The sequence below is a fragment of the Sylvia atricapilla genome, chromosome 8, assembly GCF_009819655.1.
Source record: "Sylvia atricapilla isolate bSylAtr1 chromosome 8, bSylAtr1.pri, whole genome shotgun sequence".
NCBI classification, from domain to species: domain Eukaryota; kingdom Metazoa; phylum Chordata; class Aves; order Passeriformes; family Sylviidae; genus Sylvia; species Sylvia atricapilla.
The window spans coordinates 26,872,470-26,889,207 of record NC_089147.1 but is presented as its reverse complement, the minus strand read 5'-3'; the positions used below and the strand labels follow the sequence as shown (position 1 = coordinate 26,889,207).

Below are 16,738 nucleotides of genomic sequence, written 5' to 3'. Positions count from 1 at the left end.
GCTGCGAGCGCCGGGCCTGGCTCGCCGCACGCCGCTCTTTGCCGGGCCCGCCGCGGACGCCGCGCCTTGGGAAGAGCCCGGCGTGCGGGACGGAGGATGCGGACGGGCGGAGCCGCTGCCGCAGCGTCGCGCCGTCCCCGGGGGGCGGGTGCTGGCCGGCCCCGGCGGGCAGGGCGGCCCCGCCGAGGATGAGCGCGGGCTGCGGGCGGGAACCCCCGCGGAAGAGAGCCCGGCCCGGCCCCGGCAGCCCCGGCGGCGGCTCCCAGGGACAGCGGCAGGAGGGGCCCGGGGGCAGCAGCTCCGCCACCGCCGTGGGGAATAAAGGTTTGTAGCGGCCCCGGGGCGGCGGGAGCGGCCGGGCGCGGAGCTGGGCTCGCTGGGTCCGTGCCGCCGCCTCCTCGGGCCGCCTGCTCGCTGTCGGGGTGCGGGAGGGGCCGGCGGTGCCCGCAGAGCCCGGGCAGCGCTGAACTGGCCCGAGCTGGGAGCGCCGCTCGGCGCTGCCCGACCCGCCCGCGGCCGCGCCTGGGGCTGGGCGGGAGGAGGAGGAGGAGGTCACCGGGCCGGGGGCTCCGAGCCGCCGAGTCCCTCTCTGGCGCTCAGGGCATCCCTGCCGTGCTGCTGCCGGCCTGGGCAGCGCTGAACGGCGGGGGCCGCGTGTGCCTGGGCACGGAGCGCCCCCGGAGCTGCCCTTCCTCGTCGGGCTGGAATTGTCTCTTAACTTCGCATCCCGGTGCCACCGTGTCCCCGGTGCTGTGGTCAGTGCCTGCTGCTTCCCCTTGGAGACAGCTTTGGGTGCAGGATCTTTAAACCGGTTTTGTGCCTGAATCTTTGCAAGTTTCCACTAATAATGCAAATTATCGGAGAGAGGTGTGAGCTGCTAAAGGTAGCGTGTTCTGCAAGAGAGGGGACAAATATTGCGGGAAGAAAGGCTTTCAGCGGGGGTTGTACCAGGCTGTCACACAACTGTAGTGACAGAAGGAGTGACAGGAGCTCACATAAGCACATGGATGCCAGCTTGGAGTGCTGCTGGCCCCATTGGGTGAGGTGGCTGCTCCTCCTGCCGCCTAACAAAGCTGTGTAGACGGAGTTCCCTCGAGGCTTCCTTGGTTTTGTTTTCTATTTGGAGCTAAAGATAATAAAGTTCAATGCACCTCTTTCAGGAATACAAAGGAATGCATGGAAGAGGAAAAAGACCCCAAACAGATTTGCTGTTGAGTTAAACCTCACTAACCCCTAAGAGGCAACTCTGAGTGGATGATAGTTTGGAGTTAGAGGTGTGCACTCCTACAGAGTAAATGAGAATCTTTTGAAAATTAGGGTGTTTTCCTCAAAGACATTGTGGGGAATGATATGTTTTATGGGAATGGTTTGGGGAATCCTGAGTAGAAGTAAAGATGCCACTAAAAAAAAAGACGGCAAAGTCTTGTTTTGTTATTTATGCTGAGAATAAGCATGTGTTGTCATTTTGTTACCTTTTTGTTTTCACCACCTTATCTGTAGCAAAAAGCCATGCTGGAAGTATGGAAGTGATGTGTGTTATGTTGGAGGGCTTACATGGCTGCTCAGATGTTGAAATTCAAACTAAAGCCATTTTGTTCTGTTCTGGTGCTGCTGCCATCATTTCTATTTATTGTGCTAATGAATAAGTATTTCTTCCTCAGCACAAGCTTACACCTCAAGAGGTAGTCAGCTGCCTTTGAAGAGGTTTATTTGTCCCATGTTTTAACATGTCTCTTCAGGTTTTATTGTGGGGTTTTTCTTCTGGCTGCTTACCTGTAGGCAATTTGGATTAACACTTCAAATGTTAGAATAAGGCGAAATTTGCTAATCGGAATGACTACTAGATTTAAATTTAGCAAAATCTTTGGAAATAAAAATATTTTAGTTCACCCAATCTGTCAGCGTGTTATTTGTGTCTGAGTGGGGTGAAGCTGAGTGTGCACGAGTGGCTGGTTATGGCACAGGTGTCCTTGTGCTTGCAGCCTCCATCCAGCTTGGCTCTGCTCCCTGGGAACCCAGTCACACGGTGGCAGTTTTGTACTCTTGTTTGTGCCATTACAGCATAACTGAAAATGATTTTAGTATCTTCTGGAGGTTGCTTCCAAAGATTGTGGTCTCCTCTGATGAGGGTATTTGATAAGCAGCTGTTGTGAGAGTGTTCAAGGCCTTGAATGTTAGGGAAAGTGTTTATGAAACAACGTCTCTTAAGTTACCTATGGCCTAAGCCATCTTTGTTACACAACCTCCATTGGCAGAACCCTGCTGAGACTTCCCATACTCAGGATCAGAAGAGGCAGATCTGATTTACAGGTTTTGAAGTTCTGCAGAACTGTCGTTACAGTGAGGTACTCCAGCTGCTCCTTACCCAGCTGAAAGCAGTGAGCAAATACCTTGCACACTCAGCAGTGGCAGGGAGATGCTTCTCTTGGCAAATGGAAAGAAAGAGACTTCAAGCTGGTTGCCAGATTTGCAGAATATCTTTAAATAACAACAACAAAACTAAACACCCCTTATACTAATAAAGACTGTTTTCCAGTTCTGAAAGAATTGCTTTGAATTTTTTTCCCCATTCTCTCCCTGAGTCTCTGCACAGTTGGATCACATGTTGCTGTTCTATTCAAAGCTTGTCTGAGCTGCAGCAACACACAGATAAGACTGGAACTGTGTTGTTGGTAGTAAATCTGAAGAAATAGCAAACTTCTTTTTGTTGCTGTTTAGGCAAGTAAGCATTGAAAAGCTTTTCAAACTATTTATGGATGGAGGAGAAAGGAAAAAACCCTTTCCTGCGTGCTTGTCACTTCTAGTGTGTGCTATGCTTATATTGAGCCTTACGTTTCCCAGTATGCTACATACAAATAAAGTTCTTGGATGGGTCCTCAAAGATGCCTTGTTGTTTTTTCTTTTTTGATTTTAAGTTCTGTCATGTTGCCACTTCATTCCAAAATTCAGCAGAAGCTTTTGGGGCTCACTGTGGTGATGATTAAAGGTAATGGTGAGAGCTAGAAAGTTCAAGTTCCTTTGAGTTTTGGTGTTTTTTTTTTTTTTTTTTTTTTTTTTTTTTTTTTTTTTTTCTAATTCTACTCATATTTTTAACCTTTTAACTGTATTTTAAAAAAAGGCTGGATGAAACAAATCCAACCCACATCATGCCTGGAATTTATAAAGATTACTACAAGACCATCGGCTGCTGACTGATGCAAATTAAATATTGCATCACATGTAGTTTTAATACTGCTGTCTCGATGCTCCCTATAGCAGAGGTGCTAATGAGGGCTTAATTGGAGGTGTTTTTATCTACCCCCAGTACTAGTTATCTTTTTCATGAGCAATGGTGTTGCAGTTTTATCATGCGTCATGTAATAACAGTGAATTGTGGTTTTGCAGTTTGTAAACAGCGGACAATTACCAGTTGGTTGGAGAAAAAAGGACCCAAGACAACGGAGTCCAAAAGGTAAAAAACACAACGTGAATCTGTTCAAAAGTTGTGTTCTGTGAGGGGGCTGCTGGGAGCTAGAAGTGTAGATTGGTTAAATGGAGGCATCCCCATTTCTGCTTTTTTCTTTACCTTGGCACATCCTCTTGAGTAACAGATACTTTCCCTACAAACAGTGAACTAGTCCCTCACCCACCCTCTCTAAACCCAAGCCCAAACTTACTGCTGACATAGATTCCTGAAGGACATGGCTGTTTAGGTGAATAAATCTGCTCATGCAAAGCAAAAGATGGGGACCTGGAGCAAGGGAAGGCAACGTGGGAGTGTTGCTTTCCAGTGGCAGCCCAACACTGGATCAATTTAGTTGTGATATCAGACTGTGTCTTTGGTTAAGTTCTGCTTTCACTTTTGTTTGACATGGAGCACTAACAGTTGCAGATTTGGACTGATAGTCCTGCAACCATCTCACTGTTTTGTTGTTAATTTACAGAAAAAATCTGTTTTGGTTTGTCTCATTGGACTGCAATTGTAGTTTAAACACATGCAGCTTGATTTAATTATAGCCAGAATTTACAGATGCTCAAATGTGCATTGAAGTTTTTTTTTTTATGAAAGCTGTTACAAATTTTTGCTGCTGAATGGTATCAGGTAAAGTTTGATACTTTTGGCTAATATGGTCTGTGAGGAGAAGCAATGCTGCCTTAAAGTTATACTCCAAATAACTGTCTGGTGCAGAGGAATATCAGATACTGTTTTTGTGTAGTTGCAGTTGTAAATATGCTGGTTCATTTTTCTTTGATGTTTGCTAATAAATAGAGATCAAAGTCCATAGCAGTGCTAAAAATAGCTGGGAGAACTTGTGATAATGATTAATACAGAAGTATGCAGGGCTAATTACATGCTTACAGGTTCCATTGAATGAAGGATGTTAAGAGGATTTTTAAGGTGGGCATGAAATATTTTATTTTTTTAAAATTCCCTTTAGAGGATTGCTCTTCGATGCCCTTTTCCATCCCTGCTGACAGATTAGAGCCTAAGCAACTTTAAGAAGCAGATTTGTTGTGTAAACATTTCATGTACCTTTTGATTGGAGTTAACATCACAATTTTAATTTAAATTTGTCATGGTGTTAGATTTAATTTCTCAAGTTGGCAACAGATACTGTCAGTACTTTTAAAGAGTCATTGAGATGGCAGCAGTTCATCAGAATTTGCAGGAATAAATGCATGCATGGGAAGTTAAATTATAGTGAAATAAAGCCTTCTAAAAGCCTTTTGTTTTCAAGCAATCATCCTATAGATGAAGTTCCAGAAAGTCATCTCTCCTTATCCTGAGTGGTCTTTTAGAAGAGGATCTGTTACCATTCATGGAGAAAGTTAATGCCTTCAGGAATCTATAGTCTATTAAAATGTTCAGTGGCTGAATTTAGGATGGTGTGGTAAATGTATTTTCTTACTTAGTGTAAATGGGAAGGTGAGCAGTGACCAGGTACAGAGTTTACTGTGCTCAGTTTGCACTGGGACTGTACAGTGTTGTAACAATACAACAGAGAATATACTGTTCAGTGGTGTATTCACCAAGACTAGTCAGGGTTTTTTAAGAGTTATGTGTCCTCTAAGTAATATTCTTTATTAATACACTGACACATAAATTAGAATGTAAATGTGAAATGACTTTCTGACATCTGTTCATACAAAACTCACTTCATTTCCCTGTGTAACCATTAGGACATGTTTCTACCCTGCCCTGCCTTACACAAAGACAAATCCGGTTATTTGTTTCTTAAAACCCTCCTGATTTAATGTATCTTTTAGTTTTTATTGTCAGTTTGAAATATATTTTAGACTTGAGCTTTTGTATGGAGTTTTTTTGAAGGCGATGGCTGTTTATAAAAGGAAGGGAGTAATAGGAGACTATGGACAGCTGTGCCCTCTGATGAATTTGTAGCTCTGAGGGAATGGCCATAAAACCAATTACTTCCTTGCTCACTTATGTAATGGAAACAATGAAAGTTGGGGAGGACTTTATCACAACTTCTAAATTTTTTTTCATCTGGAGAAAATAGCTAAATAATAGCATCACCATGTTTAGGTTTGAAGATAAGGATAATGAATGACTGGAATAGATTCCTGAGGTAAGCAGCTGATTGATCATCCTTTGGAGCCTTTAAAAGGAGATAGGTTGCTAGTGAGCTACAGTCCTCAGTGCAGTAAAACCTGTTGCTCCTGGTAGTGCTTACTTACAGAGTAGAATGAATAAAATCTGTACTTTCTGTTGTTTATCATTGTTACTTAAAAAAAAAAAGGCACAGAAATCTCACTCGGAAGTAAGACGCTAAATTCCCTTTCTCTTCCACAGCTTACACAGCCAAATTAATAACAATACTGAAGCAAATCCTAACATGACTTCCATTAAAAAAGAGAACTTTTGTGAGCATGATGTGAAAAAGCTGGAGAATACTTGTCAGCAAAATTATGCAAAAATATCTGTGGAAGTTGGTGCAAAGCAAGTAAATTTGCCTCAGACAGGCAGCATGTGTAACTGGGAGGCTGAAGGAAAAGATGCAGTCTCAGATACAGATCCCGCAAAGGGCCTGCAGTCTCCAGATCTCTTTACAAATGCCAACATTGATCAGATGCACAAAACTGGCAAGCTGAGAGGCTGTGAAGAAAGCAGTGCTGGTTGGACTCAGAGGAAGTTATCAGCAGGCCGGGCTTCAAAAACAGGAAATTCAAAACCTTCTTCAAAAGATGTTGAGACAGATGGACAAGTGGCTTCATGCAATTCACAGAGGCTGAAGAGTTGCAATTCTGTCTGTTTAATGGGTGAGCAAGAGGAAGGGGATGTAGTTCCAGAAAGTCCACTTTCAGATGCTGGTTGTGATGCCTGTATATCTGATCTTGGAGGTCCTGGGAAACTGAGCAAATGTCAGAGCAGTTCAGGGGACTCACCTGCTTTTGAGAAGGAAAGTGAACCAGAGTCACCGATGGATGTGGATAATTCTAAAAATAGCTGCCATGGCTCAGAGGCCGATGAAGAAACAAGTCCATTTCTGGATGAGCGAGAGGAGATCAATATGTCAAAGCCCATAAACAAGTCTTTTAGAATTCAGTATGGGGATGCTGAATTGGAGTCAAGGAAATCACGTTTTTCTGCCAAGGGCTGTGAAAGCTTTGAGGAAATAGATAATTCTGTTAAAGAGGACAGTCTGCATACAAAGGCACCTGGGATCTCTTCTGCTCCATCATCAGAATGCAAAGGTGTAAAACAGGGTGTGAAGAGAGACTCCAAAATCACTTCTCACTTCATGAGGATACCCAAAGTTGAGGAGAAAAGGTAGTGTTCTGTCTGCTTCTTCATCTGGTTTTTTTCATGCTTGGAAATTTGCTCTTTGGTGATAAAATTTCAGAGGCTGGATTGTATAGAGAGTTTTGCAAGATGTATTTTAAGATACAACTGACATAAGATTGAAATAACTGATTTTTAATGGGGTTATTTGTGGGGTTTTTGAAGGATATGTTTGTCCAGTGCAATTCTTAGCATTCTTATGAGTCTGGTCTGTCAAAAATAGTGAATCTATTTTCTTGAACTATCAATGCTAGTTGAAAGAGACATGGAAAAATTCACTTTTGAGAGCAGTTGTAGAGATCTTCGGGGTTTTTGTTGATGTTTTTGGGTTTGGGTCTGGGGTTTTTGTTTGTCTTGTTTGGCTCTATTCATGATTTGGGAGAGGGAGGGACTGCTGATTACACTGCAGCAATGGAAACAGGAGCCCTGAGCGTGTCACAGGACTCTGCATGCCAGGTGGTGTGGAAGGATGAAAGGATAGTCTCTGCTTTGAAGACCTTGGATTTCAGTGGGAGCTGAGGAAGTGAATAAGCGTCTAAGGAGTGAACAGAAACAAAAGGACTCTGTATTTTGGTATAACATGCAGTTCTTTGACTTGACTCAAATCCTTCAAATAGGACAAGAAAGTAGTTTTGCACATCTTTACTGGGGCATTGTCCATGGATAAGCAGATCCTGTTGGGAAGGAGCATGGCTGTGCAGAGGAATACCCTGCTTTGCTAACCCACTGCAGTTCTGTGAAGGGTTTTGTCAGCCTGTAGAGAAGAGTGTTTTGGTAGACATGTACTTGTGTGTCTTGGGGAGGAGAAGGTTGGTGGTGGTGGGAGTTCTCCCCAAATAAAGCTTTGGCTTTAGATCACAGTAAAGGCTGGCAAATAAACCGACTGTTAGCAATTACTGTAGCCCTGGGGTGGAAGTTTGTGTGCAACTGTACTTGTGTACAGTTTTTTCAGTGGAAATAAAATGTTTCAATGCATTGTATTTTAACAGCAGGAAAGACAAGTGTGAATTCAGACCCCAGAGGCCAGGAAGGAAGGTTGCTAAATACACACCACCTCCTCTGCCAAGCAACAAGAAATGGTTTGGAACCCCGATAGAAGAGATGAGAAGGATGCCGGTGTGTGGGGCCCGTCTGCCGCACCTGCGGCCCTCAGCCAGCCACACCGTCACTGTCAGGGTACAGTAATGCACTGCAGGGCTCCCGTCACACTTCTGCCTCCTGTGTTCACTCATGTGACATGCCACCTGTTAACCTTATGTTTTAACCTGCTTGAAAGTGGACCGGGGCAACTGATTTCCCTGAAAGTTGGCTATTCTGGTGCATAGAATTAGGATATAAGATCCAGGAGAAACATCATAATGGGTTTTCCTGCCTGTGTCTTGTTAGGGGCAAGTATTTTTGGTTTGTGGGGAGTTGTGAGTGCTTCCTTGACTGAATTGTAAAGTTTCAATTTAAATTGTCTACAAGTGTGTCTACAAGTAAAATGTGTCTACACGTACATGTGTGTAGACAATTACGTCTACAAGTAAATGTGGTACTTCCAACATTTTCATGCTATGGTTTAATTTTAATGTGATTCTGGTTTGGGTTCAAGACATACAAAAGGCTCAAGATAGTCCAAATATGGAAAAGACAAAGAATGAAGCAGAGTTTCCTGCAATTTTACCACTGCATTTTAGATCAAATCTGATAAGTTTTCCTTGAATTCTTTGGAGTAGTATGCAATCCAATTATTGTTGAAGCAAAACGTGACCAGAAAACTATGGGATGATGGATAAATCCCAACTGAAAGAAACACACATTGAGTTTAAATGCATATTCTGAGAGACTTAGTGCTGCCGGAGGGCTGAATAGCAAATTAAGTCTTTAAGAATGTGATACTATTTTTTTTTTTTATTTTTATTTTTCTGATGTTCTGTGGCATAAGCTTGAGATATTGCTCTATCTATAATGATTCCTCATCCCTTTCAGTGTTAGGTTAAAAATACTATTTCCACACATGACCATGGTTACATTTGTAACTATATTTTGAATATACTTGGATAAAAATATCTAGATACTTAAATTGATAAATGAGGATTTTTTTAGCTGATGGTTGGATATATAGTAATTGAATCTATAACCTTTATTTGAGTGTGTTAAGGTGGCATTCTTTTCAACAGTATAATGTAAGATTAACAGATGGATTTTTTTCTGAGTAGCTAGCTGTCATGTGGTCAGTTTGTAGCTTTCCCCTTTCCAAAAAGAATGACTGTAGATGAGAGCTTTTTAAACTGTATTTTTGTTTACTTTTTATGTCTTCCATTTAAAAACTTGAAAGTAGAGTCTGATTTTTTTCCCCCTGTCCTTCTGTGTTACAGGTAGATCTTCTGAGGGAAGGAGAGGTACCTAAACCTTTCCCAACTCACTACAAAGATTTGTGGGACAACAAGCATGTTAAAATGCCCTGCTCGGAACAAAATTTATACCCTGTAGAGGATGAGGTAAGATGATCAAATAAGTTTGTTTCCACATAGATGAGTTTTCAGTTGACTGCATTTACTCAATTGTCAGACTGACTATGGAATTAGAAAATCAAGTCTGAAATACTGGATTTTGGATCATGATGCTTCAGACAGAGCAGAAGACTTTTTTTCCCCTGGTAATTATTTTGTTTAGCCAATGATTTGATGATAAATATATTTCTATACTTACATGGAGGGTAAACTTGAACTCCTGATAAACGATATATTTATTTATTTACGTATTTATATGTTATGTATTCTGTGTGTGTGAAACAATTTGCAGTTTCAACAGATGTGAATGAATTTGTACAATAAGTATAATATTGTGTCAGGTATTGCTGATAGGGAGGTGTATCTGACTGTTTTTCTGTTAAAACAATTGCAGAGATTAGCCCTGCATGCTTTGTTGGTCTGGTATTTCCTGTCACTGCTTGAGACTTAAACATATGCACTGAAATACTTCAGACTGGGGTGAATATAATCAGCAAGTGTGTCCTGTAGTAAAAACTCCACAATGATTATTGATACTCGACTCAGAAACAAAGAGTTGTTGCAGCCCCTATTAAATGTACTCAGTCTTTTCCCTTACCAAGTTTACAGATGACAGTAAATATGTCTTTATGTTTTGAATAACTTAATTTGATTTGCTTTGGGCTTTTACTTTAAAGAATGGAGATAGAACTGCTGGAAGTCGATGGGAACTAATCCAAACTGCCTTACTTAACAAATTTACCTGCTCACATGATTTGAAGGTAAGCCTGTCAGTTTAAAATCAAGTCTATATGCATATAAATACATTCAGGTTGTCTGTATGCTGTCAGTGATTCTGGCTCCATTCTATTTGTTTAATGACTTAGGAAAAACAGATTATAAAAAAGTGTCTGCTGTTCAAGGGATTTCCTAAAGAATAGAGGTTTTTAATGAATGCTAAGTGTTACCAGTGAATTTATTCTGATAATTTAAATGAATTGCCCATTTAAAGTCTACACAAAACTGTGTTTGTCCAGCAGCATACACTAGTCTGTGGTGAACATAGCATGAGAGTTTTGTGTAGCCAGATGGTCGGGGATGCACAGGTGAGAGGGTTGGAAACAGTAACTCTTCGCATCAGTTCACTCCACTAGCATCACAATTCAAGCTGCTGACAAAAATCTGTAGATTCTGGAGACTGAGTGGTCTTTTGATAACTCTTACAGTTATGTTGGCACAAAGTCTTACAGTAACATGAATATTGATTTGGAGCAGCTCAGAATAGCTAATATTTTTTTTTTTTTTGTGAAGAATAATGTAATTGAGGTTATACCTGAAAGTCAGGGAAGGAGGAGCATGCAAAATCCATAGATAAACTTTAAATGAACAAATAGAGTTTCCCCAGCAACTGAGGTTATTTCCCTTATTATTTTATGTGATTTTTTTTCTTGTGAAATTTTTAAGGGTGATGATGTTGTCAAGGATCTATTTAATTTTGCTGTGGTTCTGATTCTTTAAGTTCCTAAACTGGTACAACTTCTGCTATATTGCTTTTATACCTTAAATACCTTTTATTGGTACCATTAACAAGGGCAGGCATGGGATGGGGAACATTTATGTTTGTTGGGAGATATGCCTTGTTTTGTGTTAGGAGAAAAAAAACCATAGAATGAAGCTTATTTATTGCTGAACCCAAACCAGAGTGTTCAGTATCAAGAATTTGCTCTATTAATATAGAGCAAATTAAGTGTTACGGATTTTGGTAGGCTCCGTGGCAGGTTTAAGCCACCAGATGGTGCTGTTTCTTCAACAAGGAAATTTTCTAAATGGTTTTTCATCCATTAACAATTATCTCTAAGCTCTGTTCTGTTGTGCTTCTTCCTTAGGAGGCCATATTAAGGTACAACGTTGCTTATTCCAAGAAATGGGACTTCACAGCTCTTACTGACTTCTGTGAGAAGGTAAAACAAGTTGATTTAAAATAGGAAGAAAAGTAAAAGTTACTGTTTTGCCTATGTGTCTCAATGCTTTTGACTTTATTTCCATTTTCAAGAGTAAATTTTTCCAACTGTCAGATATCTAAGTGAGTAGCTATTTAACTTCAACTGAAACAATAATTATATGGTAACTTCAGCTGAAACAATAATTATATTTTATAAAGTGGCTTAATTTTAAATTTTATACATGTAATTTTGATTCTTCAGTAATATCTAAGCTTCCTGAAAGTAAGGTGAGAAATGCCCTTTTCCTGTTTTATGACAGCCAGATTTATTAAAAAATTGTATTAATATTTCCAGTGTAATGATTTTTTTGTTTTAAAAAGTGTTGATCTCTTTTTTCTGTTTTGTAGCACTTTAATGTTCTGTTGTAGTGGTGTCTGTATAGACTGTGCTTTGCTGGTATAGGAGGAAAATTTTGCTATTTGATAAGATTGTGAATTTAAACTGTAGAGCCTTTGAATGACTAGGGTGGGTTTTATAGCTTCAAATATTAGGACTTTCATGGGGAGGATGGAAAAGAGAAATTAATAGTAGGTCTCAAATGCAAGTTGGACTATTATTAATGTACATCCTGGTTGAGAATCAGAAACTATGTTAATTAAAACTTAATGAAAGATTAGATGAGATACTGTAGAAATTGTGTTTTTCTCCAACACTTCAGAAGTACTTCTAAAACACATGTAGTTGTTTTCTTGGGAGGGGCTTGCTAAGCCCTGTTAAGACTCAGTGGAAGCTAAATTTGATTTGAAGTGAATTTTGTTTGTTATATATGTAAATAGATGTCTGCTCAGGCCATGTGATCAGAGGAGCTGTTCTGTTCTCTGTTGCCTGTCTCCATTGCATGTGGGGACTGCTCTTTCACAGGATGAATTTTCTTTTGCATGGAGCACAGTATTATTACTACTGCTGAAAGGCACCTATAAAAATCCCAGTGGTATCGTACTTGCAAGCCACTAGAGCTGCTGTGCTCTCCCATCTTGCAGATTTTAGTGGTCCCCCCTCTCATCTCTGGGGTGGCTGCCATGGCTCCATGGTGGAGGCTGGGGACAGTCAGTTTCTGCTCCTATTGTCTCTCCTGCTAAGCAAAATTAACTTGGCCTGTTCAGTTCACTCGTGTGTTACCAAAGTGTATGTGCTTAAATTAGAATGTTTTCAAGTAGAGTGCCGTTCAGTTAAAAATCTGACTCAGGAACATACCAGATGTGCATCATACTGCTACAAGCACAACTGAGCTTGTCCTGATGTGCTCACACTGTACATTTGGGGTTTTGGAAGCTCTGCGTGATTAGATTCAGAGATCATCAGCCAGAGAGCGTAAGTAATATCAGCTGTCTCCAGAGGAGAGGGAACAATAGGGAAATAAACTAGGGATTGAGCATCAATCTTTCATGAGGATGAAAAGGAAATTTCTGTATCCTGGGAATGATGATTTATTTGTGTGGTTCTCAGATGAAGGGAGGAGATCTGTTTCATGCACACGTTTTCAACCAAGTTAAAAGAGGGTGCAGCAGTATTTTAAACAAGAAACTGTAAGGGGCTTATGACAGTGTCACCCCTTGTAGACCACAGGAGCAAAGGCAAGCTCTGGCTTGCTTTGTTGGATGTATTGAGTTTAGGGAACAGGACATGTGGAGGGGATAGATTTTGCAGAGAAATGCTTGCATTTTTATTATAAAGGAATGTGTGAACTTTCCAAGTTTTGTGAATGAACAAGGCATCTGCTTTCAGAGAATGCTTGCAGTTTAAGTGAGCAGCTCTTGTGTGAAAATTGACATCTTCTGTGGAAGTGACCTAAATATACTGGCTGTAAGTGAGCTGTAGTGCTTTTGAATTTATTGTATTTGCAAGGTAATGATTAAGGGCTTACCACTGGCCTGTGTGTTTTCTTGTTTATCCTGTGATTTTGAGGGTACAGAGGGGCTGTTTCAGGTTTGCCCATCCATAGTTGAAGAGGCTGGTTAAAAGGAAAGCCAGCCTGAGTAATCAGCCCAAAGGCTGATTCATTTGGCAGCAGCTCAACAGAAGGAGATGTGGTCACACATATATATTAAAAGAAAAATATTAAAACAGAGTCTGTGGTTGTCAGATAGGTATTTATATTGTTGGGCACTATTGACTTTCAGTGCCTGCTTAACCAAGGATTTTGTAGTCAGATTTAGAAGGGAGCTGTGTCAATCTAGTGGTGTCTGTTCTGAGGATTATTCAGATAGTGCTTCAATAGGTCTGTGTTTGGTTATAAAGTGCCATTTGTTCTTTTGTCTTCTGATGATGGACACAGCTCACCTCATCTATTAATCTGTTAAATACTCTCACATCAGTTTTGCATTGAGCTTCCTATTTTAGGTAGTTCCTTGCTGGTTATGCTATCAAAATATGCATTTTTAAACACTGCTTTGTAAGATTCAAGTCCATTTTCTCATAATGACAATAATTACCAGTCTATTTGGCTTTGGTTTATTTTCCCTAAAGATGAGAACGCTTTCAGCTTTCTTAACTAATGGGAAATAAATATCACGTATGTGAGCCAAGATTATTTTCTGGAACAACACAGCCTGCAAGTTCTGAAGTTTGGTCAAAGTGTTTGGTCAGAAGAGGGAGCCCTCACACTTTCCAAAAGATTCTCTTGAATGTCAGTTAATGTGTGGAAGTATAATTCCTGTTTGTACAGGGAACTCAATTGGGAAGTTAGGATTGTTTTCTATTTCATATGACAATTTTATAGAACTTGTTCATAGAACAATATATGCAAAGATCTTGGTGGCTGTTTACTTCAGACATCTGACTCTTTTGCTGTACTCTACAGAATTCCCACAGTGTTGTATTAATTTGTTTTGCCATCTGCTGTCTGTTGATATTGGCATAAATGCTTAGGGTTTCTTCAAGTTGTTACTTAGTGGGTGAAAGTTATTAGTAATAGTATTTTTCTTTGTACATGCAAAATTCTTGTCTCTTGGAAATCATCCTCACATCTGTTTTCCCAGAACTTACCTAGAAGTCAGGAAAGAGTAAGCAACAAGCAACAAAGTGAAAAGGAAATGTGAGGAAACCACTGTGGATGGAGTTGTATTGGAACCACAATAGATGAGCTTTATTTCTGGGAATGATACGGGCTGAGTATTAATTACAAGCTTTTGCTCAGCAATGCTGGGTGCTGTAGTGGTTTTTATTTTTATTTTTTCTTCTAGATTTGCCATTTCACTTCCAGGCAAAACCAAGTTATTTTTCTTTTTCCCAAGTGCATGAAATAAAGTCTAGTTAGGTCATTCAGGGCTTATGCCTTAGGCTAATCTGTGACAACAGCAACTTCATCTAAAGAGGAAAGTAGGGCACTATCATTGAAGAGAATCACATGGTCTGCTGCTTTAGATTGGGCCTCCTTGTGCTGCACATGCTTTGTCTTTGTTGTATTGCTTTAAAGTTTATTAGAGCTTAAGCATAATTCTTGTTAGTGAGCTCTTCTTCAGATTGCTTGCATCTGTCCTGCCCTTTCAGGGACAGAGGAGTGTTTAAATCTGAAAATGGCAGAGACCAAGGATTGAGTTTAGGTAAATTTGTGTGGCAAAGGCAGTGATTGTCTCTGAGCTTCTGCAACTGGTCTGAAAAATGGATCACAATGCATCTTGCAGGTGCAGTGAATCCATAACTGTATTTTGTTTGTCTAGAGTCTTTGATCATCTTGATGGAAAGTTTAGGAAATGGAGAAGGTACAGGGAAAGGAGTCAGGAGTGATGCAAAGGTGTGTAATAGTTTCCATATGAAGAATGTCTAAATAAGTTGTGATCATTTCAGCTTTGCATCTTAGTTGAGGGACAGGAGTAATGGGTATAACAGTGCTTGCCAAAAGAAATGTGAGAAAGGATGAAGAGGAAATGACTGTCCACTTTTCTAGTACAGCAGTCAAGAGACACCAGATGAGTGTTCTGAGCAGGTATGGGTTTCAACATCAGACAAAAATAATTATTGAGATACTGAACAGAGGGTTGTGGAACCCCTTGTCAGGGGAGCTAGAGGATGCTATGGCCTTACATTAGGTTTTGGAGGAATTTGGAGAAATTGCTGTTAGAAAGATCTCTTTGACACCCACAGAGATATTTTGGTGGACTCTGGGAGTTTCTGATACTGGTTACTGCAAATGAGGAAGTGCTGCTGATCACTTGTGCTTCTTGCTGTTAGACTATTCTAGGAACCCTTTGCTGATGTGCTTTCATTGTTCTGTTGTACATGGAACTATTGTCTGTTTTTTCATTCTTGTGGCTTGGCTGGATTGAAGCTGAGAGTTGAGACAAGTGGCCTTGTCATGCAGGATCTGTTGTTGCATAGTGTGCAATATGAGATGAGAAAGGTATAGCATCTATACAATAGACTTTTTTAAGAGGCAAAAGTACTAAAGGTCATTGACATTTTAAATGCTTGAATCACTTAAGGCACTTAGGCCTTTCAAAATTTGCTATTCAAGGCTCTCTTTAAACCCTTGGTGCCTACTTGACTCAAGTAGGAATATTTAAAGGGGATATGCTATCAGTATTGTTACAAAGACACTCTCCACTGTGTAATATTCAGTTTCCAGCTGTTAAATTTGTTTCTAGTGTCCGTGTCTGTGTCTGCAGTGCCTGTGTATGGATGCCTTGTGGTGTTTTTGTCTTTTGGGAAAGCTGTTTAAAGACTGTCAGTCTATTTAATGGCCAGTAATTGCATATTTGCTATTGATTCCCATGTAAATTCAGGAAATCCTTTTATATTATGGAAGAACCTGTGTAACTTTTACCTTTAGATTTTTCTATGAGATTGAAAGAAACATGATAATGATGTATAAAAAGACCAGTCTCTTCCCTTCTTTATACTTAATTACAGAGGAGAACCTTCAGCATGAAGGAAGAATTTACCAGACTGCTTTCTCTGTGCTCCTCTTTCTCCTTTTACACTCAAGTGTCAGTTCAGTGGTTTTAGCCTCAAAACTGACTGTTAGCAGTGGGGGAGTGTTTTGTGACACAAACCTCAGCTTATTCTAAAACCTGATAAAACGTAGCAAGAAAATGAAGTTACTTGTCAAACTGAAGGAAGATATTGCTATTTTTCTACACCCTTTAAAAGTAGTTGTGGTAGAATTACAGCTGTCATTAGTTTTCATACAAGATTAGAAAAGGAGTTTAATTTCTCACTTCTTTCCACTAAAATTTACATGATGGGTGCTACTGCATGCTGGATCCTTTTAGAAGTCCAGAACAGCTGGCATGTGAGATTTTATTACCATCTGCTTTTACATGCAAATCTCTATTTGTATGTTTTTAGAACTTCACTTAGTGCCTTTTTAAAATTTCCCATAGATGTAATTTAAAACCACATAAACTCAGTAATAAGATAAATATGTAAAGAAATTGATCTGTAAATACAACTTTTTCTATTTTCCAGAGATACCACACATCCATATTATGGATGTTTTGGTCTTGCAAAAGTCTGGTTTCCTTTTCTTGCAAAATGGAAGT

At 40.2% G+C, this 16,738-nt stretch overlaps 1 protein-coding gene across 4 annotated transcripts in view; it reads left to right on the top strand.

Annotated features, from left to right (window-relative positions):
• Positions 1–15: 15 nt before the first annotated feature.
• Positions 16–16,738, top strand: part of PARG (poly(ADP-ribose) glycohydrolase) — a 59,819-nt gene continuing 43,096 nt past the window's right edge. The window contains exons 1-7 of one of the 4 annotated variants that reach the window (XR_010744137.1): positions 16–324; positions 3,385–3,451; positions 5,792–6,769; positions 7,771–7,957; positions 9,142–9,264; positions 9,954–10,037; positions 11,142–11,216. Coding sequence is in view for 3 of the 4 variants with exons in the window: in XM_066324198.1 (XP_066180295.1) it covers positions 189–324; positions 3,385–3,451; positions 5,792–6,769; positions 7,771–7,957; positions 9,142–9,264; positions 9,954–10,037; positions 11,142–11,216 (1,650 nt within the window). In the remaining variant the exon portion in view is untranslated. The remainder of the gene's footprint in view (positions 325–3,384; positions 3,452–5,791; positions 6,770–7,770; positions 7,958–9,141; positions 9,265–9,953; positions 10,038–11,141; positions 11,217–16,738) is intronic. The other 3 variants (XM_066324198.1, XM_066324197.1, XM_066324196.1) reach the window with 3 other exon arrangements.